We start from the raw sequence: 24614 nt of genomic DNA, 5'->3' as shown, positions 1-24614 counted from the left end.
GCTAACGAGCTGCCAGAGGAAAGGCTGACGAAGAAACGCTGAGCGCGGAAACAAATTTGTGGAAATTTTGGTATTATCATCGTTATTAGTATCAGTTTTATTCTTATTAACTCGTAATATTTGCGTCGTTATTGTATAGATTGCGAGCGGGGTATCTAATCGTCGATGTGTGCTGTTTCAACTTTTTCCTCGACGCTTTAACGGGTCTAATGGCGCGCACGAGGACGAAAAAATGAAAAGCTAGCATTGTTAGCTAGTTGCTTTTGTACAGAGCTCGCGCGCTAGTGTGAAAACAAACGCAACAACAACAATACTACTATAATAATAATAATAATACAAAAATTATAAACATGTCGGGGTTTAATTTTGGAGCTGGTGGAGGGGGCTTTTCTTTTGGAGGAGCCGCAGCAACACCAGCACCAGCAGTAGCAACAGCAGCCAGGTACGAGAACTTTATCCAACACCATTTAACCTGCTAACTACATAAGTAACTAGTGATAACTAAAGTTTTCTCACACACTTTAAAGACCTTTGTTTATTTATAGATTAAATTGTTAATCAGGAGTATTTCTAAAGTTGCTAATATCAAAACTATAGCACAGCTGTGCTCTCATTTGCGAAATTTATGCATGGTTTTAAAAAGTGAAAGATGTTGATTTGTGAGGCTTGTTTTATAGCGGTGTGGGTTTTTTTCTATCACATTTTAATAATAATAATAATAATCCAAGAAATTATTTTCCTCTGAAAGTGGGAATAAAGTGCTATCTGCCCTCTTCCACATGCACGAGCTGACACATGATTGGCTAGCATCACTGTGATTGACAGGCAGAGAGTGTAAGCCCCGCCTTAATAGCCAGGTTTACCAGGTGGGCAGGAAGTGTGTGACACATTTTAGTCACGTTGCACAAATGTTAACACGCACCTTTACTTTTGAGCACACATGTGAAGACACTGGATTTCCTGTGGTATTTCTTAAAGCTGTTCGGATCGCCTGACCGGATCCAATTTGTGGCGCTGCCAGATTGAAATCGGTTTGCCTTCATGTAGTCTGAATTGAATCGGATTTTTGCACCAAACCACATCCGTTGCCAGTTTGAGGAGCCTGAATGCTCTACACGCTTAAATCAGATTTCACGCTGAAGGGGAAAAAAATGAGTGAGGAGACGATGAATGAAATGGAGACGCAAATAAAAATGATAAATTGGTAGAAACTCCTGAACTCTCTTGTGCTTTAGGAGGTTGTTAAGGGTCTTTCTTTCCTGCTATTGGCTCTATTGCTGCTGAGTACATAAAAGCAGGATTAAATTTTCCATGCAGGTAAATTAACCGTGATTTCAGGATAAGCATCTGGTTAAACTGCAGTAGAGAAACGGAGAACAGTTGTCCTTGTACAGAGGACAAAGTGAGATGTCTGATGGCGACAGGGAACCCATAGGAGGAGGAGGGCGATTATATGAGGAAATATCACGCTGCGTGGGAGCGTTGGCCGCCATTACCACGGCAACCGATGCAGATAAACCAGCAGTGTGTCAGATTAGGTCTACCGCTCTGAGCTGAGCCAAATCCCATCTCATCATATTCACATACGAGTATGTGCAGTCAGTCACTTCTAAAGATCAGATTTGTGAAGCTGTCTGCAGTCTGATCAAGCCCTCAGTGATGTAGATACTAATTTTAGTAAATAAAAAACAATATTCATAAAATTAAAACTGGTAATAATAATGTCCTAATACACTGCACTTCTTGCAGTTCACACATTTAACCACTGTAAACCTCTTCCGCTCTTTCAGCACTCCTGCTTCAGGAACCAGCGGCTTCAGCTTTGGCGGTTTGGGAGCGGTGACCCCCAGCACCAACACCAGCACCACCACAAGCTCGACCCTGAGCCTCGGCGGCACCCTGTTTGCACAGAAACCGGCAACAGGGTTCTCCTTTAACACGCCTGCTTCGGGTACGAGCGCTGTTCCCTGTTCACACTAGTGTTTATACGGTAACAAGATTCTTGTTTCAGCACTGATGCTGTCCACAGGCTTCTCATTCCCTCAGGGCTTCTGTAGTCAGACAGAAATGATCCCGCGCTGTTATGAGATGAGGCTGATTAGATATCTCATAATGTCAGTCTACTTGTTGTTAGATTGTAGGTGACTGTCTCTAACACCTGGTTTGTTTCACTGATTACGCAAATGTATTTGAATATGTATACCACTTCTGCAGAGAGGCTTTTCAGACATCACTCTGGATTTCTTTACTGTGTTTAGAGACTCCCATTTGTCGTCCTCCTTAAATCAGAAATATGTCAGTTCCACCAGAGGCTCTGCCGCTGTATTTTGATGTATAGTCTCTGAAAAAAGCTTTTTTTAAAAAAAAGCAGAAATGTGCTCCGCTCCCTCTAATAAAGTATCTATATTCTTTTTTGTTTTTTCAATCAAGCGCGGTCACAGATTATGTCAGGTCCAATTTCATGCTCACTTTGATTGTTTTTATGATCCTGATTTATATTATTCTTTGTTCTGTCTGTTGTAGGGGCAGCTGCACCATCGACCGGCCTCACCTTGGGTAAGCTGTAACTGATAAGAAAATACTGTGACGCTCTTTTTAATTTCTTTTTACATTTCTAATAAAGACACCAGAAGTGACTCTTTGGACTGAGTCAACTCAGAGTCATGTAAATCAAAACACATTCGATGCACCAGTTCAAACTGACATGTTGTGACGATCTGACAATCGATCAGAAACAATTTGATGAGATTTCTCAAGAAACGGTTGTCTAAGTGAAATGAATCTCGTTTCTCAGGAACTCCCGCCACCACTTCCGTCTCCACGGGCTTCGGATTCGGGAAACCAGCGGCCTCAGCGAGTCCGTTTTCTTTGGGCACGCCCGCCACCGCCACCAGCACCACCTCGGCCCCGGCGACCACCGGGCTGAGTCTGGGCTCCGTCATCACCTCGTCAGCGCCTCAGACCGGATCAAACACAGGGTTCTCCTTCAATCTGGGAGGAGGAGGATTAGGATTAGGAGCTGCCTCATCAGCAGCTCCAGGCACCGGGCTCAGCCTCGGCTCCTCACTCTTCTCCAGCACGGGCTCAACAGGTGAGAACACACTCGTAACCCAAGACACCCACACCCAGTGTTTGTCTGGTTTAAACAGAGATCTGGTGTGTTATCGAATTTGGATAGATGAGAACTTTACAATGACTCGATTCTGAATCGACTTAGAAGTGACTTACCTGCAGGAAATGTAAATTATTCACAAATCTACTCAAATGACGGAGCTGTAGTGCTGCAGGTGCACTGAATGTTTTGGAGAAAAATAAGCATAAAGATTTGGGTAAAAAAAAAAAAAAATTCATACTTATGAATATAAAAGCATATACATAGACTTAAATATTTTATGATTTCTCACTTTTTTAAGATGTAATGTCTTCTGTGCTTGGAAAAGGCCTAAAAGTGGAAGAACAATCCACTTTCTCTTCTTTTCTGCTTATTTTTGTAAAATAATTGATTAAAATAAAAATTCTGTGAAATGCTTATACCACTTATGACCACCAAGGACCTAAAATCTTAAAGAAAAATAATGTTCAAATAAAGAGTATAAAATATAAAATGAGAGAAATTATACAAATATAGGAAATATAAAAAACTTTTAGCCATAAAAAAGTGGAATTGAAATAGAAAAGTAATGTCCAGGACACAACCCTGTGAGTCTCCAGTGCTGAGGGTTAGGGAGGCTGAGACATGTCTACCAGTTAGGAAGTTAGAGATGGACGGAGTCTCAGGTGCTCCAGCTTGGTGATGAGTGTGGAAGGAATTGCAGTGTTAAACGCTGCAGAAGAGATGATGAAGTCTCTGACCAGCTGCTCCAAGCTTTTCCTCACTGCTGATTCCTCACTGCTGATGGGGCTACAGGGCGAGAGGTGGGGTGTGGTTTCTTTGGGAACATGATGGACTTTATAAACCATGTAGAGATCACTGATTGTTAGCACTGATCATGTCACGTCAGAGCCTCGTGCTGATTTGCAGAGACGAGACGCATCATATAGGATGTGCTTTGTTAAACAAAGTAGTTTGGCCTCAACTTCTGCAGATCTTTCCAGATCCTCTTCTTCTTTTTTTTGTTTTCGTGTCCAAGTCATTGCTTTTGTGTGGCGGTTCAGAGATCCCAACATCAGGGTTTTGCCTTTAAATTTTTTTTTTATTATTGTTTTTATTATTTCTTCATCTTTTACTCTTATTTTTGCATAATGGCGGTTAAATACCCACTAAGCTTTGGATGGCACTTTTCTGCCTGCACGGAGTTTCTTATTCACCATCTTGGCTCCTTTGACAAAAATTCTAATCATCTGATAGAAAAAGAAGACGTCCTGCTGTTCCTCGGGTAAACGATCAGCTTCTGTTCTCTGCTAAAGTTTTTATGTTTGTATTACTCTGATTCTAAGTGTTTATTCCAGAACAGATTTTCATGGTTGCAGTAGTTTAGCTAGTTACCTTACCTTGTCCATCGGTTGTAGGGCGTCGGTGTGCGATTCAACTGTCCCGGATCCGTGGCGTTTCTTAGCAAGGTCATGCTTTATGTTATTTCCTGATGGACTCGAAGCGGTGATCCGTTTTTCCACCATTTTGATAAAGGAATTAAGAAACGGTGGTCGAAAAGGAAGTTTACTGAGCTCCATCGATTTCGATGCCACTTTAACTTTTAATTTGCATCTCTTGACCTTAAGAGGTGTTCCTGCTCACTCTGTTAGCATCGACTGTTTGTTTTTTTCCCCTCCCCCTTCTTCCCCCCTCTTTTGTCACATACTTCTGAGTGCATGTCATATCCTTTGACGTTTCGGGACGTCACATGAAGCAACCATGTGTACAGAGACGACTTTTAAACTAAAAAGTAGTTAAGTTTGTTACTCCAACATGGAAGCTGGAACAATTTTGTGGTCAGAAGTGCCATGTGACCATGCCGGTGATTATTTGTCACAAACGGCATGTACACCAGCATGTGCTCCAGATCAGACGATGAGTTCTAGGAGTCAAAGTTCTTAAGCACCTTCGAGGGCAGTCTAATGGTGGTGGAGTTGGTAGTGGCCACAGAGTGACTCAGCACACAACCCTGAGGGGCTCCAGTGCTGAGGATGAGGGAGACTGAGACATGTCTACCCATCCTCTACTGCCTGTGGTCTGCCAGTTAGGAAGTTAGAGATCCACTGACACACAGATGGACTGAGTCTCAGGTGCTCCAGCTTGGTGATGAGTGTGGAGGGAATTACGGTGTTAAACTCCAAACTGTAAACATTTTTAACGTAATTCCCTCTTCTAGTGTACAGGTGAGAGTGTGATGTGTGAAGGAGGTGTGAGATGACATCATCTGTAGAGCGGTTCGGACCCTAGGCAAACTGTAGTGGATCCACTATGGACATGAAGTGCCAGACCAGCTACTCCAAGCTCTTCCTCACTGTCAGGGCTACAGGGCGAGAGGCGTTGAGGAAGGCAGGGTATTTTTTTTTTTTTTTTTTTTTTTTTGGGAAACAAGATGGACTTTATAAAGTATGTGGAGATCACTAATTGTTAGTTCACATGAGGAAGTTTACACTTCCCTTTGCCAGTCAATACTGATCACATCACGTCAGAGCCGCGTGCTGATTTGCAGGGATGAGACGCATGATGTAGGGTGTACTTTGTTAAACAAAGTACTTCTGCGCATCTCTCAAGATCCTCTTTGTCCATGTCATTGCTTTCGTGTGGCGGTTTGGAGATACCAACATTTATGTTTTTGCCTTTAAAAAAAGAAATATACTTTATTTACTTTTATTTTTGCACAATGGCGTTTAAATACATAGTCAGCTCTGGGTGTCATTTTTCTGCCTGCACGGAGTCAGTTATTCACCATCTTGGCTCCTTTGACAAACTCTGCTCATCCGATAGATAAAGAAGACGTCTTGCTGTTTCTCGGTAAACTATGAGCTTTTGTTCTCATTTAAAGTTTTCATGTTTGTATTACTCTGATTATAAATGTTTACTCACAGATTTTCATAGTTGCAATAGTCTAGCTAGTTTACTTACATTGTCCATCGGTTAGAGGGCGTTGGCGTGCGATTCGCTCATCCGGGATACGTGTTGTTTTTCAGCAGCGCCTTGCTTTACGTTACTTTCTGATAAACTTGGAAGCGGCGATCCCTTTTTCCACCATTTTGATAAAGGAATCGAGAAACGGTAGTTGAAAAGGAAGCTTACTGAGCTGTATCAACTTCGACGCCACTTTAACTTTTAATTTGCTTGCCTACCCACTTAGTCTCGAGTATTTTTTTTTCTCTCGCTCTCCTTCGTCACATACCTCTGAGTTGCGTATGCATAGTAAGTTTCCTGACGCCATGGAGCAACGAGGCCGTCGTGTGGACTTTTACATCAAGCAGAGAAAACGTTTGCGCGAAAAAAATAGCTAAGTATGTCACTCAAACATGGCAGCTGGAACAGTTTCGTAGGCGGAATTGCCATGTGGCCATGCCAGTGATTATTCGTCTCTAACAGCACGTGCGGGAGCGTGTACGGCAGCGTGTGCTCAAGAACAGACAACGCGTGCTTAGTCATTCCAACATGGCGTCCTGTGAGAGTAATACAATCAGTGGGTGCTTCTTCGCAATAAGTGTGATGAAGACTTGAGATTTTAATTATTAATAATAGTCGTTTTTTTTTTTTTTTTTTTTTTTTGCTTTCTAGCAATGCCCCAAATCCACATTCTGAGCTCCGTGTCGTGTCTCCATGTTTCAGGTCTTGGACAGTCGACTCTGGGCGGAGGTCTGACTTTAGGTGGGTTGCTCTCGTCCTCTACAGCGCCCACGGCTCCGGTTGCCCCGGCGCCAAGTGTGGGTTTGGGTGGAGTCGACTTTAGCGCCTCGTCAGAGAAGAAAAGTGATAAATTATCTGGAACTCGACCTGAGTGAGTTAAACCCACACACTTGCGCGTGTTCTCTCTCTTTCTCTCTCTCTCTCTCTCTCTCAGCATTCTTGTATTTTGCTCTTCTCTGATTGGTCACAATTTTTGTTTTTCTAGAGACAGTAAAGCACTGAAAGATGAAAACCTGCCCGCTCCCATCTGCCAGGACGTCGACAACTTCCAGTATGTTCTGTTTGTTTGTTTGTTTTTTTCCATGAACATCATGAGAGGTACTTAGTGCTCCCACATTAATCACGCCTCTACAGCCAATCAGGGGCGTCAGTGAGCTCACGAAAGCGGATAGCGCTGTCCTGAGAGTGTATTACTCCGCCCCCAACGGTGCGTGAGCTAGCAGTTTGAAAAGATGCGGTCAACTGGCGTCACGTGGTTTCGGAGGAACCACGTGATAGTCTTTGGCCCTCCTGACTGAGTGGTAGTAGTAGCCCTAATGTGGGAGCCCCCTAGTGACGGGGAGGAATTGGACACAATCGGGGGAAAATCTCAGAAAAAAAATTTATTCATAAGAAAGAGTGCTTTTAATTAATTGTGCTGATAAATATTGGCATCTTAATGCGATCATTTGTGCCTTTATTTGCTCTTAGCCTCGATAAATAAAATATGATAAATAACATATGTCTGAAAACAAAATAATTATAAATAATCCTGTTTGTATTAGTTTGATAAATAAGGCCGGGTTGTGTTTGGTAAGTTAATATAAATTGCCTAGAGTATAAACTAAATAAATATATATTTTGGAATGGTTTATTTGACTTTGGTTAATGTTTCAATTGTCATTGGTGTTTAAATCATATCGTCACATGTCTCCTTTAAGAAAGTTAAGTTGATCTGCAGAAAACCTGGAACTTTATTTATTATTTTTTAAATCAAATTGCTCTAAGAAATAACTCATTACATTTTCCTGTGTTTGTGCATGTGTGTAGGAAGTTCGTTAAGGAGCAGAAACAGGTTCAGGAGGAGATCAGCCGCATGTCGTCTAAAGCCATGCTGAAGGTGCAGGAGGACATCAAGAGCCTGAAGCAGCTGCTGTCGGTCAGCGCCAGCGGCCTGCAGAGGAACGCGCTGTCTATAGACAAGCTGAAGATGGAAACGGCGCAGGTACGGAGAGAGAGAGAGAGAGAGCGCACGCCACCGGTCACAGCTGAGCTCTTAGTGTGGAGAAACATTCGAAATGATTGTGTAATGTTTAAGAGATTCGTTTTCCCCTAAGACCTGAAACTGTCTGGAACTGCGTCTGGGTTCAGCAGGTCTGAAATCTGACTCAGTAAATCATACAGAATGAACGCAGGTATAAATCCATCTATCTCTCTTAAAAATAGTTCTTTCAATGATTATATGCAAAAACAGATCCGGAGAGATCAATTTACTTTTATATATACACACACACACACACGCACACAGTGGCATGCCAAAGTTTGGGCACCCCTGATCAAGATTATTGTAAAGAGTTAAGCAGGTGGGAGATAAAATTATCTCCAAAAGGCATTATGTTACAGATGATGCTTTTCTATTATATTTTAAACCAAAATAATTTATTTTATTTTCATCTTTTACATTTTTAAAATAATAATGGGACAAGAGCCCGCAATAGCGGGTACCTATTAGTACCTATTAGCACCCCTTTGGAAAGTAGCACAGCTTGTAAATGCTCTTTGTAGCCGGCCAGGAGTCTTTCAGTTCGTGTTTGAGGGATTTTCGTTCCTTATAACAGTCTTCCAGTTCAGTGAGATTCCTTGTGCGTGCTCTTTTGGGGTCTATCCACAGATTTTCAGTGATGTGTAGGTGAGGAGACTCTGAGGGCCGTGACAAAACATTTATTTTTTGAGGTAGTTCATCGTGGATTTAAAGGTGTGTTTTTAGGATTATCCATTTGTAGAAGCCATCCTCTTTTTAACTTTAGCTTTTTTATTATTGTCATGATATTAATTATATTTGTTTTCAGAATTTGTTGGAATTTAATTTAATCCGTTCTTCCTTCTACCTGTGAAATGTTCCCTGTGCCATTGGCTGCAATATAATCCCAAAGCATGATCGATCCACCCTCATGCGTAACAGTTGGACTGGTGTTCTTGTCATGAAGTTCTTGTACCTTTTGTTCCCCAAACAAACCTTTGCACATTGCGGCCAAAGAGTTCTATTTTAACTCCACAGTTTAAAGGTCCACAGGATTTTTTTTCAAAAATGCATCAGGCTTGTGTAACAAAATTGAGACGCTGAATTTTTGTGCAGGCGTCGCTGAATAGTTCACTTTCTAAAAAGCAGTTCATGAAAACACGTTGCTATCTTCTTAGTCTTCTCCTGCTTTTTGGGCGTTAATGAATTTCATTTTCAGAGTTCTTGGCAACTGCTTAGAGGAACACATTGCTGCTTATTGATGAAGCACGGTTAGAGGGGTCTGGGTATTTACTGTAGAATGCTTTGAAATTTGCATCACTTGACCTTTCCTAACTATGCACCATGACCCTAACAGGCTAATTAGGGTCTGATATCTTGGTCAAAGTAAACTGGGAGCTCAAGTCTCCTGGGGTTCCCATTCTTTTGCCAGGTGACGCTTACCCTGTTTTCACATTAAAATTGTAGAAAATAACCAAAAATCTTGACCAAGGGTACCCAAACATTTGCTTGCCACTATATATTTGTCAACATTTATTCAGATTTACTTTTTGTTTGGGATGTTTTTATGCTGGGTGACGCCCTCATGCCTTCGTTTAGCTGATAACGGCAGCCTGGGATGGTTGTTCTTTGGTCGTACTCTGGGGCGTTTATAAACCGAGGTTCCACTGTATTTCTGTTTTTTTGTTTCATACATACATGCATCGTATAAACAATGTACGACCTCATAATGCTAAAAAAAAAAAAAAAAACACGCCATAACAATCCAGGGAAGAACATTTTAACTCTAAAATGTGTTTATTGCTAAATAAAAATTTTTTTTTTGGTTTTATGTAACATCCAGGTTTATAGGCACAACATCGCCATGGAAACACGAGCATGAGTTTAATTGCTGTCTGTAACTAACTTCGATTGCAGTCTCAGATCGGATGTGTTAAAGCATTATTCTAGACGTCACCTCATCCATACTAACGCCATGTGAATATCTCTACAGAGGTTTAGGTTAGGAACGTTAGATTAACATCACACTTTTTTTTTTTTTTAACAAACTAGATAAATAAAGCACATAAAAAGATTCCTTTTGGGGGTAAAACGAAAAATAGATCTAAGGGTGTGGAAGCAAAAATCTTAAAACTTACAAGCATGTGTTCAGACAGAGAGGAAAGCTGTGAGAAACCGTGGTTCTGATTTACATCTGTGCTGAGACTCAGGGGCGCGTGACATGTGATGAAATAAATTAACACCCTTTATTCACGCAGCTCCATCTGTTACAGAATTACACTTTGTATCTAACTTTATTTCCAGCTCGTGTCTTTTTACCTGAAATCAGTCGTTTGTAAGGTGTGAATTTTTCCCTCTGTGCAGGAGCTGAAGAACGCTGACATCGCACTGAGAACCCAGAAAACTCCTCCTGGACTTCAGCACGAAAACACGGCTCCGTCCGAGTGAGTAAACTGTCCAGGATTGAAAAAAATTATAATTAAAAAAATTATAATAATTATTATTATTATTAGAAAAGATCCTCAGAACATATATATATATATATTCTCATTAGGGATAAACTGATTAAGCTATAAATATATACATTTCCTTTTAAACATGTATACCTTTAGTTTTTTATTATTTTTAGGCTGTAGCAATGTCCATTTGTTTAAAAGTGCTATACACATAAAATTTTATTAAACTGTTTTATTATTTTAATGTGAATAAAAAAAAATTAAAACAGTTTATTGTAACTGACAATTCTCAGCCTACTTGCAGTACCATCACAGTCCACTAGAGGCAGCTGCTTTAGACAGAAGAGGAGCTGTAGAGTAGGAAGTCACATATGGAATACGATCACTGTCAAAAATATTCGTGCGTAAAAAAAATTTGTGTGTAATTCTGTCTTTTGTCTGAGTTGGATTCCAAAATCTACGGTCACGACAGCTTACAGATACGAGACGATGAGAGAGCGCTCGGCTACTAATCTGGCATTTTGGCGCCAGTGGTTTAAAACGGTGGCGGGGAGCATTCGCCGAATCGATTCCTCTTCCCTCGGATAGTAATGCCTGTGCATGTGGCCTTGATGACGTATTTTTGACAGTGGTTTAACACACAGCATTCGTGTGCGTAATTTCGCAATTCGTCCGTAAAACAGAGGAGTTGTAAAAACGAGTTTTGTATATTTCAGAGTTACATTTACATTTAGGTATTTGGCAGACGCTCTTATCCAGAGCGACTTACATTTTTGTGTTATTACACATCTGAGTTGTATTGTAACAAACACACAAAATCTCGTATCTGTAAGCTGGCGTGGCTGTAGACTTTGGAATCCAACTCGGACAAAAGACAGAATTACACACACTTTTTTTTTTTTACGCATGAATATTTTTGACAGCGATCTTATTCCATAGTCACAGCCCTAATAATCACCGTTTGATGATTTACATCGATTCTGTGGGGTAATAGTGTGTAGTACATTTACGTTCAGCAAAACACCTGTGCCTCTGTCCACGCTACACACACTAGTGTTGTGTCTTAGATCACATATTTGTGTACTAATCTATGTTAGTGGTAAAATCCTCTCCTGTCTCATGATGGCAACAACCACGACGACAGAAGCGCAAAGCTTTAACAGAGACAACGATCTAGTATGGCTTTAACTATGTGTGTGTGTGTGTGTAGTTACTTCCGGGCGCTGGTTGAGCAGTTCGAGGTGCAGTTACAGCAGTACCGGCAGCAGATCGAGGAACTGGAGAACCACCTGACCACACAAAGCAGTGGCTCTCACATCACTCCTCAAGGTAGTACGGCTCTAAAAGTTTGTGCAACCCCCCCCCCAGTAAATGGTTACTTGCACACCATTTTATTCATTGAAGAGATTTGATTTTTAATATTAATTACAGTCTGATGTGTACTGAAGTTATCTCCTTTCTTGTGTATGTGTGTGTGTGTGTACACAGATCTGTCCATGGCCATGCAGAAGCTCTACCAGACCTTTGTAGCCCTGGCTGCACAGCTGCAAGCCGTTCATGAGAATGTTAAGGTATGTGTGTGTATTTGAAGTCACCATCACTAATAGGAAATCTAATGCGTTGTTTAAAAACTCATTTAATCTGAATTGTAATAAATGATCGCCATTCCAGCAAGAACTCTAATACATTACTGGTGCACAGATGCTAGGGGGCGCTAAAGGAGACTGAAAGCAGAGCGATGTCTTGCGTTATATTGTACAACATGTGACTTTGGTTTGTGGAAATAATCCTGAGGTAAAGTTGGAACAGAAAAGATCACATAGTGAAAAGTCAACTTGATTGACTAATTCAACGAGTCGAATCATGGTTCAAAATCGATTCACACTTTTAAAAGGATTTCGATAAACTACAGACCTTGTACGTATTGACCAGCTTCCATCTTCTCCACTTATTTTGCAAGATTATCACTGCTGTTGCTCCATCGTTTGAGTTTTTTTTAACGTTGGAGCAATATCGCCACCTACTGGATCGGAGTGTGGAGCGGAAGATTGGCTGCAAAAGAGATTTTGTACAAGCTGTGACATATATTCAATAAGCAACAGTAGTTTTAAATACTTTTAAAACATGCAAAAAATATAGCGTCTTGAGATAAACATTAGCGATATCAAATTAAAGCCGCTTTCTTTAGAGTTCACAATTTTAATGAAAAGCACGACTTGATTTGTTTTTTAGACTAATCATGACCTCTTAACCGTAACCGACTTCCTTCTGCCCCCTGCAGGTGTTAAAACACCAATACCTGAGCTACAGGCGAGCTTTCCTGGACGACACGACGGACGTGTTCGAGTCGAAGCGCAGCGCCAGCCGCAAACTGCAGAACGCCCCGAGGGTCACCACCGGCCCCACGCCCTTCGGCTCTGTCCCGAGCGCCGCCGCAGTGGCCATGGCTGCCACGCTCACGCAGCAGCAGCAGCAGCCCGCTCCAGGTCTGACCGCCTTCAAGTTCTAAGACCTCTAACTGACCTCTAAGGCTGTGAACGAGTAAGGGAGAGAGAGAGGGAAGTAAAGTCAGAGTGAGGGTATTCAATGCGTACGCCACCATTGTGTCGTATATTTTCCTTCTACGTTTATTCTGAAGAAACCGAGCACTTCTGATGGAACAAACACAGCTCTACGTATGTTTGTTTGTTTGTTTGTTTTTTTTATCTGAATTTCACATTTTAATGAAGGCAGAAGAGATTTAAACTGCACTGTCTTTTTTTTATTGTTTTGTTTTATTTTATTTTATTTTTTTTACTAATCCTGTAACCATTTGGGGAAAAAATGCGATGGATAACAGGGTACTTACCTCTCAATGTTAAACTGCGATTGATTTAAAGGGTGCTCGCTCTGCACTGGTGCATAGACTAATCCCGAAATAACGCAAAGACGTTGCCTTTTACACACTTTATACACTCGATCAATCACGATCACTAATCAAGGTTTAAGGTTTTATAAATAAATTAATTAATAAAAATTGGTGTTGGATAGCGAGGGCTGTTAAGAGCACTTATGTAGCGATAGTTTTTAGACTTAACACTTCGTCCTTCATCTGCAACCTCTTTACGTTGGAGGTGTCGGTTTTTATTAATGACACCATCTTTAAACATGATGAAATCAACATCGTTTCACCTTCTGGAGTTTTCATCTCAGCTTTAATTTACAAAATAGATAAAGAAAAAAAAAATTAAAATACCCAGAATAATTATTTAAACATGTGCGATATAATTGATTACAAATCATCTGTTATGTGATTCATCATCGTTATGATGTCATCAGTGTGTGACCCTTCAGACTTAAAAAAAAAAAAATAAATAAAAAACTCTAATCGGTACACACGGATACTGAAGTCGCGTTCACACCACGCACACTGTCCGGTCAAGTGTTTAAAAACAAACACTAGATTATTTAATGCAAAATATCTCCGGTGAGGCGCACGCTGATGATGTCAGAGATGATCTTCTTAAAAGAGATAGCATTGCGTCGTATGATCACATGACTTAACCCAAGTGTTTTTTTTTTTTTTTATATATATATATATATTAAACTTAACGATTTTTCTAAATGATTAAATATTAACATAAATCTTTAGAATTATCTGTTTTATCAGTTTCCTAAATAATAATGATTTTATAGTTCGTCTCTGTTGGCTTTTAATAGAATTAAAATACGCGTTTGTAGATTTATAACACTTCAGTAACATTAAATCAAAATGAGTAATTATGCTTTATATAAAAAAGAAATCTGTTTAGAAATTAATTACATTTCAGTTCTGTTTACTCAGTGCTAACTTCTTGTTTGTTTTTGTTTGTTTGTTTTATTTTTGTTTAGTTGTTTTCTTTTTAGCGATTTATAACAATATGATTCCGATATAATGTGCATGGAATTGCGTGAATGATTTTGGACTAATTGAATGTGATAAACCTATTGGAATGTGTTTTACACACACACACACACACACACACACACACACACACACACACAGAAACTGCTTTTATCAGTACTAACACTTTTAAGAATATGAATTTATTTTATACAAAGTATTTAGCCTATGCAGTTTTCTACTGATTTACTGGATGTTAGTTTTTTGAATGTAGTATTGTATTTAAACACACGCGTGCATACCGTGCTTATCCGCGTTACCATGGTGTGTCCCTCCCTCGACGATGATAACCGGTTACAGATATGAGGGGTGATTGGATCATCGGACATAATTACGGTGCTCTTTAATCTCTCTCTCACACACACACACACACACGTGCGTTTCTCATCCTGGTAATTGAATTTTGATTCAACTCGTACATCATCTGGAACTAACAGTGTAGGAGACGAAGCGAGTGTGTTCGAGCCTCTCTGATCACAGTTTCCTGTAGCGGCTAAACACTAACCCTGTGTGCGCGCTCGCCCGTGTGTGTGTGTTTAAGCTAATCTGCATAAGAGCCAGATGGGCTGAAAGTATTGGGATGAGTGTCTGCGAGACTGAGCCTCTGTTTGTATTTGATTAAATAGTTCTTCTTTATTTATTTTATTTTTTTCTCCCCGTCTTCCGTATTTATAACCGAACGACAGATCACTCGTCCTGCAGTCAGAGTGTAAACTTTACACACAGGAGCAGTTGCAGGAAATAATTATTATATATATATATATATATATATATATATATTTTTTTTTTTTTTTTTTTTTTTTTATTTTGCGTTAAGTCGTTTAATAAGGGCTTGCGTTCTTGTCTTTTACACATCGTTCGACTGTTTTAATATGTGAAGGGGTGCATCAATACTGAAACAAGTCACTTTGAGCGTTCCATTGTTCACGTTTAAAGGTGTAAGTGCGGCCGCCGTGTTTCCCCTGCGCGATCGCACGGTGACGCACAAGAAGACGTGTCCTCGTGTATAGCGCCATGTGACACGGGGTTCACATTTACATTGATCTGAATAAACAAAAGTGACATTGTGTCTTGCACATGTTGCACAATCGCGTCCTGTTTGTAGCACGCTGCCGAGCGCTAACGCTAAGCGGCGTTCCTGTTACAGTTAGCGTTTGTTTTTGTTTTTGCAATCTCTTATTGTATGATGTTAATACAAATCTCCTTCTGTCTGTAGATGAGTGAATAAGTGGGAGCGTACATTGGGGGAGGGGGGTATTGGAGATGCGGATCATGATGACACTCACGACGACAGGACAGAGAGGGACAGAGAGACAGACAGACAGAGGGAGATTATCAGCCTGTTAGGCATCACTGTACAGGAATTCACTAAACCTCACAGTTCAACTCGATCCTCATTCACTATTAGAGGTGTAACGGACCAGGTTGCCAGAGCACACTGTCAAAATCTCGCTTTATTAAAAATAAATAAATAAATCATCAGTTCTAGAACTAGAGCAGTTAAATAAACACACCTCGTTTTACTAAAATTAACCAAAATCTTTTTTTATTTTACGAAGATAATAAAAGTAGCCAAGCTCACTTGTTCATTTGTTAAGTTTTGTTTTTTCGTTCGAAGGAAAGAGTGAAAAAGAGTAAATTTTAAAAATCACGTGTCCACATTAGAAAAGAAACAAATAATCATCCCCCATATTGCACTTCAAAGGTAAGCTTTTATACAAAATTACCTTTATAGTCATGATTTAGACCTTCAACAAAACGGATGAGGAAAAAATATTCCCATTATTCATTTTATTTTTGTCTTTTTCCGATTAGAAATTAGATTTTTATTTCCCGATCCGAACCATGTGCAGTGTGATCTGTCTCACGTCTACTTCTAATCCTCTGGAAATACAGCTTTAATAGGGTCAGACTTGTTTTTTTTTTTTTTTGTTTTTTTCTTTAAAGATAATAATCACTTTCTGATTGTCGTGTCCATTTATTTCAACTGTTGCGTCGGTACAGATGTATCTCCAGATGTTTTAAGCTGTGCGTTCAGATCCTGACAATCTTCCTCGTGATGTTTTTACACAGATTTTTTTTCTGTTTTGCTCGTTAATCTTGTTAAAAATTTTCCCATAATTCCGTCTCAGTCATTTCGTTTTGCGATGCTGGGATTTCGTCACTGGACCAGTTCCTGACACCAGTATCAGTATCCATGCATCCCTTTATTTATATACATCTTATTTATATTTCCAGAACCGAGAGAGCTTGAACTTTGAGCCGCCTTAATTTGTGCCTTTAAGCCGCGCTCACATTTCATCCTAAACTACAAGGAGAGCTTGTACACCACCACATCAGTGTAAACCACAGGGTGTGTGTGTGCATATGTGTGGTGTTTGAGGTTTGGTTTTTCTTTTATATAGGAACATATGCTCATTTTTTTGTTTTTTTTAGGCGTGTCCTTAAGGGCTACCATGTTCCCACTGCCCACGTGAAGGGCGAGGAGTTTAAATATACTGCTGCTGTGAATTTTTGTACCGAGACGATTCAGTATTTATCGACGCAGCGTTGAAATATCCGCCTTTGTCGTCATTAAACAGCTGCTCGTTTTTTATTCTTTCTTTGTGTCGACTGCTAAGGACGTTATCGTTTAAAAAAATAATAATAATAATTAATCTATTCCTTTATCTCTATTCACTGTATGTGTGGGGTGTTTAAAGTCACAGATTATCTTTTCAACATGTTTCTCTGGATTGATAAAAACAGAGCTTGAATTTATTTGTATTAGGAAGTCTCAGGGCAGATGTTCAGTGCAAAAACTTCCAAGTCGTGAAACAGTAACGCATTTTATGGCGCTACGTTATTAAAAGCTGTGTGCTTCAAAAAAAAAGCTTCAGATTGGCTTTTTTACGTGAACTCTGAGCGAAATGGTCTTAAATCCGCTTAACACATGCTCTTACACCAGTCTTACACACACACACCTACCCATGTGCTGACACCTGTGCAAAAAACACTTAAGACTTTTTGTTAGGGTAAAATGTTGCCATTTTTTTTATAATCCTACAGGTGGTGCACTCTGAACTATTCACACATTATCATTCTGTGTGGTAGGAGTGAACTATTTGCTAATTTTGTTTAGAAATGGTAATGATGGCGGATGACAGATACGCGCTGCTCAGCAACAGTGTAGCTTTGTGTATAATTTAGTTTGAAGTTAGTTTGTAGTGTTTAAATGCTGTACATTAGAAAACTGTTATAAGGAACATTTACTACATTTTTAATTACTCATGTTCAGTTGTGAAGCTGCTGAATAAAGCTATGGTATAAAACGCTTTTTTAAAGGTTTAAAAAAATTTTATTATTGAATCAGAATATTTGTAAAATCGTCATACAGAATCGCGAGATTAATCGATCGTCACTAAGATATTGTGATGTCGTATCGGAGATGACGGGTGATTACTATCTCTAGTTGTAATGTAAATGACAAAATGTTTGTCCATGTGTGTCGTGTAAAATTAAATTTTATTTGTATAGCGCTTTTAACAATTATCATTGTTGCAAAGCAGCTTTACACAATCAGAAAAATTATTTAAGTCTGTATGGAATGTAAGTGTGCATGAATCAAGATGGTCAGTTTGTCCCTGGTAAGCAAGCCGAGGGCGACAGTGGCAAGGAAAAACTCCCTGAGATGGTAATAGGAATAAACCTTAAGAGTAACCATCCTCAACAGGGAACCCATCCTCATCTGGGTGAAACAGAAAGCAGGAATTGATCTCCATTTATACAGTGTGTTAGGAGGCTGGAAGTTCAGTATAACAGTTGATGTTAATTGATGTAAATATGGAGTCCAGGTAGTTATTGGAGACAATTGCAATCTTGAACTATCGAGCAACTGCAGCCAAGTCAAGTCCTCAGAGAAACAGCTGTCAACACCAGTCGAGGCCAGAACCGTCTTTATGGTAGAGTGGAACCGTCCCCAGACACCAGACTCATCCCAAAGAGACACACGGGGCATCCATGCATCTCCAACCAGAAGCGGGGCACCAGGATGGGTCAGACAGGTCCGGAGGGCAGGGGGAGTCTGGATCACTGGCAGCTCAGGAACGACATGTGTAGCTCGACAGAGAGAGGGAGGAGAGATCGGGGGAGAGGGAACAGGAGAGGGAGAGCAGAAGAGGAGAGATAACAGTTAGGTATGTTCGCAGTCACATAATGTATAATGTGAATGTATATTTCGTGTAGAGTGCAAGCAGAGACTCCAGCAGGACTAACTATGACATCATAACTAAAAGGGAGAGCCAGAAGGAAACACAGACATGAGGGGGAACTGAGATGTAAAGCAAACAATCACCACACCGTCAACAAACCTGAGTGATCGATGAGAGTGAGGAAGACAGCATCCAAACATACCAGTTCACCATAATAAAACAGTGTCAGATTTCATACTTTTTTCTCAAAGTTTTGCGTTAGCGCTTTTCTGTTCCGCTCTAAAGCGTTTTTTTTTTTTTTTTTTTTTTTTTTTTTATCGCAACAACATCTGCCCTTAGACGTCCATTAGAAGTGGATTTAGCAGGAAAACTATTCATTCGTGGTTTTTTCAGTCATGGGAAATGACTTGGTGTTATCTCGTTTGTCATAAATCTCTTACACACACACTCACACACCCTTCACATAAAGTTTATAGAGTTTGTGTTAAAAATAAAAAGAGTTTCTCCTTTAATATGAGTGTTTATTGAGTGAAGTGAGGTATTTAAAAGCCTGTAGTTTGATCTGATTCTTAAGGAAATAATAAATCGTGAAACACTTTAATCATAAACGTGGGACGTTATGTGGAAAGGGTGTCGCTACGTTGGCACCGATGTGTGATAAAGCTGAGCTGGGGTTTTATACTTTACTATACCGTTTACTATACTATACCGTGTGAATCTAAGAGCACGTGTTCACTCTGACGTTTTCTCAGTTTCTAATCACAGCCATTGATACATTTTTGTGTCTCTGGTGAAAGTTTTTGGCAAGAAAGGTTTTGCTAATCTGATTTGAGGATAAAGCTAATACTTATGCTTATTAGTAGCTGTATGGAGCTACCGGACAAGCCACGCTCCCCACAGGTCATTAGAGTCGGCCCCCAGCGTGTAACGCAGGGGTTAAAAACACTGAACGCTAGCGGTTTTGCAATGCGAGAACAATCCTTAGACCACCCTCTACACCTGAACTCTAATAACCCGCATGCCGTTACGTTATTGTACAGATTTTACTCTTTACGCGGTACTTTGGAGCTCGACCTCAGGAGTTCAGAGGTTTGTGATTCGGATCGTTTACACAATAACACGCATATTCAGTGCTAATCTTATTTATCACCCATGTGTGTGTCAATCAGTGCCTTTGGCGCTATAAACAGCACAATAAACAGTACACATGAATCTGGGTTCGCTGTTTTAACTGCATTTTATTTTATTTTTATTATTATCATTATTATTATTTTAAATTAACTTCAATCAAGCGAACAGCGAGTAGGAATCCGTTTGTCCTGAAACTGTGTGTCATGTTCTATGTAAGTGCTTTAAATTCACAATAAATCAGCTTCTTTTGAAGAAAAAAAAGAAAAGCCCTTGTCTGTTTCTTTTTGACTGACTAGTCACTTATTCATGGAAAAAAATTTGGATGAGATGCTGATTTGTTTCTGTGCATCTCTCTCCCTTTTTTTTTTTTTAAAGGAAAACAAATTAACTGTTTAAAAGTTTTTTTTTTTTAAGAAAATCAGCCAGCTAAAAGGAAACGAGACAGGAGCGCAAAATCGTTCACAAAATTTATTATTTTTAAATAAATTAATATTAAATTCCCGTCGTATATGATGCCTTGTCACAGTTTTATAACACTGTGATTATATTCTATATTTGGATAAGACCGAGCTGCATTGTTGTACTTGTGCTTATTTTATTCGTAGGTTTTACAAAATAGTGAGCGTTAGTGATCGAACCAGTTCACACAAGGTACGAAAGAGAGACGTCAGAAATATATATTTTTTTAAAAAACAAAGTGAGTAAAAATGCTCGCACGCACACACACGGGTCGCTTGATGTCCTGAAGGGTAATAATTCTGTTTAATAAAATGTTCTGGAAGTATCACTTTTATTACTCTTATTATTAATTAAATCCTGTTCTCACGCATTAACCAAAAATAAATAAATCAAAGGAACAAGGAGCACCTTGGGCGCACGGCGTAGCTCTTCATTTTAGCGCTGAATCAACGAATCCGTCTCATTAGAACTATTGCATGACATTCCTTTGTTTTTATTATTCATTAACAATGGATGTTATACATAACGTAGTAAAATTAAAACTTTTAAGCCAAGCATTTGTCGTACGTTATTATAGCATGTAAGACGGAGGCCGAAAGATCGATTCAGTGATGTTTTGCAGTTTACTGTGTGGCAATCTTTATCATTTTAAATGTTGCTGTTCCTCTGTGGTCCTACAGGGGGCACACTGTGAACTGTTCACTTGTTAGTAGCGATATCGTTTATATATGATATCGTATCGGGTGACCTCTGGTGATTCCCCTTACTAGTTGATGGATAGATGGTTTATAAATCCCAAAGGAAATTTCAGTTACATGTTTCTATGGAACTTTTAATACTTTATGGATGTTTTAAGAATCATTAAGTAAAGTGCTTTATATCTTATAACAGTATCTACAACACTGTTACTACATTATAATATCACCTTACCGCATGTCATTGAAGTTATAACATCGATCATGAATCCAGTACTGAACTTCAAACATGTATAATTAATAACTTATTACCTTATAAATAAGGTGCATTCGAGTCAAAGCGGGACTTCCCTTTGTTTCTTTTTATAATCTCCTGCTACACTAATGCGCTTATCCCCGAGTATCACTAGTGCTTGGACACCATCAGGGTAGAGAGTTTTTCAGAGCACCGGCCTCCCAGGAACTCCTTTTAAAGTGGAATGCAAACATGTGGAAATGTTTTGAAGAGAAGTCAGGACTGTAATGTGCGAGTGGTGTTGGTAAATGATTGTGTGTGTGTATGTACAGTTCACACACCGACAGACGCGCCTCTTCCGCAAGGTGGCCGTTGATGGTCATTCTTCTTTAAGACGTGTGCACCGTTCAAATGTTTTACCGCAGCCGAGAGTCTCATCATCGTACTCGCAGTCTTTATTCTCCAGAAATGTCATCAAAAGGCCTGGGTATGACTCGAATGTAGATTTAGATTTTCTCTACAACACAGTTATTAGTGGCATTCTTGGATATTAATCTCTTACGTGTGTAACCCTTAGCAGTACAGTGTGCATACATACATGTACATCTATTTAAGAAAAATTTTAGAAAAACTGAACTTAAGGAATTGAAGAACCGTCAAAGACACACACACACACACACTGTCTTTTACCGCACAGAAAGAGGTTTTTGTTTTTCCTCCCTGGAGTGAGACGCAGCTCTGAGAGTTAAAGCTCTTCTGCTCTCTTTCTCTGTCCCAGGATCTCAGGCGGGGTTTGGGACTCCTTTTGCCTCGGGTATGAGCGCTAGTATGGGCTCCAGCAGCCTCGGAGGTACCCGCTGTTTTATATACACACGCACTCACACTTTCCCTACTCGCTTTCAGCCATCGCTGTTCTGAGCTGCACCACGCTTGCTTAAATGACGCAGATATCCTGTAGATCTCCAACAGTAGACAGATAGACAACCTGCTTTGATCTTCTCCTCCTTTTTCTCTGCTTTATTTTATAATCTTGATGTGAGAACATCTGAGTAGTTTTTTTCTTTTTTTCTTTTCTTTTTTTTTTATAAATAAACCACTCGCTTATGTCTCTCGCTCAGCAGCTTTCGGGAGCGGGCCGGCATTCGGCGCCTCGGCGGCGGGAGGCTCGTCGTTCGGGTTTTCTGCTAACAAGCCGTCTGGAGGGAGCTTGAGTGCAGGTGTGTGTCATAGCACCGTCACTAACTGTGTATGAGCCAAACATCATCATCACACTCATCACCTCCTCCGGCTCCTCCTCAGTTCCTCAGCCTTTCCCTCTTAACGCTGCTGTAGATGGAAAAATTGGCGCACTTTATAATCTTTTTTTTTTTTTTTTTTCAGGAATCCTCCGTTCTTGATGTCTGTTTATTCTGATTGATAAAATACTCTCGATGTGCCGAAATTCACAAATAGTTCCTTTAAATGTAAATCATTATGAATTTCAGCACTTCTGCTACATTTTAATGTTCCTGGATTGTTTAAAATGACCAAGTAAACTAAATACAGCGGAAACGAATTTCCTTCATCTCAAATTTTCACCTTAAGAATATAAATTTTGCACGAAGTTTGCATTGGAAGAATTTTCGGCATAATAATGGAAGTTGCGCGTACGTCCGGGAGCCGTTCAAAACTTGTTTGTTTCAGTGGAAAGCCAAGCGAAGCGGGTTTATGAATTTTATGATTTTTTTTGTTGTTTGTTGTTGGGTTTTTTGCATTATGTGCAAGATGGAACAGATTATCTGCATTTACCTTATTTTCTATGGAAAAGTGTGTTTTACAATTTTAATTTTTCGCCTTAAGAATTTGACTCCAGAATGGACTAAATTCGTATGTCGAGGTTCTACTGTACAGTATATGCAAACTGAGTAGACAAAAACATAAAAAAATTAATAAATTAAAAATTCATGGACAACAACAAATAAAATGTTAAGACGGATGCTAGTTGGCATTCACTCTAAATTAAACTGTCGGTTCAGATTTATTCTACAGTAGCGACTTAACCCCTTTTTCTTTTTCCCTTGTTTTCCTTTTTTAACAAAAGATGAAAATTTTATCATATTTTCCTGAAAGGGAAAAAAAACTCCACAGTCCTTCATTACGAGAGAGTTCCTTTGTTAGATAGTTTTGTTAATTTATCGCGTTAACTTGTTTTGTCTCAGCTGGTCAGCTCATTCAGTTTCTTAGTTAGCTAGTTAGTTTTGTTAATTTACGTAGTGTACATTATGAATTACTTATAAATTATTATAAATGAGTATATTGCAAAATTTTCCACCTTTTAAAACTGGAACTGTTCAGTAAACAGTAGTTCTGGCAACTTCAAATTCCTGAATGTGTTTGTGGTTTCTTGCTTTAGACCTGGGAGTGTGTTTTTGGATTATCCTGTGTGTGTGTGTGATGTATCCTTGTTATTGTTGTGTTATGTCTCAGGGTTTGGAAGCTCCAGCACCTCAGGCTTTAACTTCAGTAACCCGGGCATCAACGCTTCGGCCGGGCTGACCTTCGGTGTGTCCCCGACCCAGAGCGCTGGCTTTGGCACCGGAGTCCTGCAGCTGAAAAAACCTCCAGCGGGCAACAAGAGGGGCAAGAGATAGAACAGCGGGGCAGATGACTACAGGACAAAGGGAAATAAAAGTGTTAGAGGTCACAGGGAGGGCAGACAGAGTGTCTGGTTTCTCCTGTGTTTGTGATGGATGTGTTTTAAGGACGAATGTATGTTCTGTGATTCATACAGTCTTATCTGTGTTTCGTTCTCTGATCAGACACGCATTCATTATTACTGACGCCCATCTAGTGTTTCAGAAGTGTTTTTTTCCTTTTTAGCTGTGCTGCAGTTCAGTGTCCCTCTCGTTCTGTCCATCACTCTAAGACGTCCTTTTATGTCCTAATCAACTATTGTTGTTTTTGTGCCGCTGATTTTTTTTGCTGTTTCTTTTTGTATTGTCTGTTATATGGTAATTACAAAATCTTTTTTTTTTTGTTGTTCATTATGACTTTATTAAAAAGCTTTATAAATAAAAAAGAAAATTATTTCTTCAATGTGTGTCATTGGTTATCTGGCATAAGAAAATATGAAGGAATCCTAATTACAGCAATAATAATAATATAACTAGTTAGATTTAAATTTTTTTAGGATACATTAATTACCATAAAGGAAAGACGAAGAACAAAGTATTAATATAATAGTACAGAATAAAGTAAATACAGAAGGATACAGAGGATAGTTACATGACATAAACAATGGAAAAGATATTACCAATAGACACTCACTCTCATCATCTATACCGCTGTATACAGGGTCACTTAGGGCAAAAGGCGGGGTACACCCTAGACAGGGTGCCAATCCGTCACACATGCACTCATTCACACACACTGTGGCAATTTGGAAACACCAATTAGTCTAATCCGCATGTCTTCAGGCAGTGGGAGGAAACCC

General features: G+C 39.6%; 1 protein-coding gene across 4 annotated transcripts; it reads left to right on the top strand.

The window, feature by feature from the left end:
• The first annotated feature begins 23 nt into the window (after window positions 1-23).
• nup58 (nucleoporin 58) lies at window positions 24-24217 on the top strand. Of its 4 annotated transcripts, none has more exons than XM_053487346.1 (14): window positions 24-442; window positions 1791-1951; window positions 2524-2556; window positions 2795-3091; window positions 6758-6926; window positions 7041-7106; window positions 7865-8039; window positions 10419-10498; window positions 11721-11839; window positions 11999-12081; window positions 12792-12996; window positions 21921-21992; window positions 22264-22359; window positions 23609-24217. In XM_053487346.1, the coding sequence occupies exons 1-14, from the start codon at window positions 351-353 to the stop codon at window positions 23770-23772; spliced, it is 1812 nt and encodes a 603-aa protein (XP_053343321.1). In that variant the 5' UTR covers window positions 24-350; the 3' UTR covers window positions 23773-24217. The 4 variants fall into 4 exon arrangements, with proteins under 4 accessions (XP_053343321.1, XP_053343320.1, XP_053343322.1 ...); XM_053487345.1 differs by having other exon boundaries at window positions 22261-22359; XM_053487347.1 differs by lacking the exon at window positions 21921-21992.
• The last annotated feature ends 397 nt before the right edge of the window (window positions 24218-24614 follow it).

Source organism: Clarias gariepinus, chromosome 26, assembly GCF_024256425.1.
Source record: "Clarias gariepinus isolate MV-2021 ecotype Netherlands chromosome 26, CGAR_prim_01v2, whole genome shotgun sequence".
Taxonomy (NCBI): Eukaryota; Metazoa; Chordata; class Actinopteri; order Siluriformes; family Clariidae; genus Clarias; species Clarias gariepinus.
Note: the sequence above shows the minus strand (reverse complement) of the source record. Positions and strands in the feature narration are given on the sequence as shown.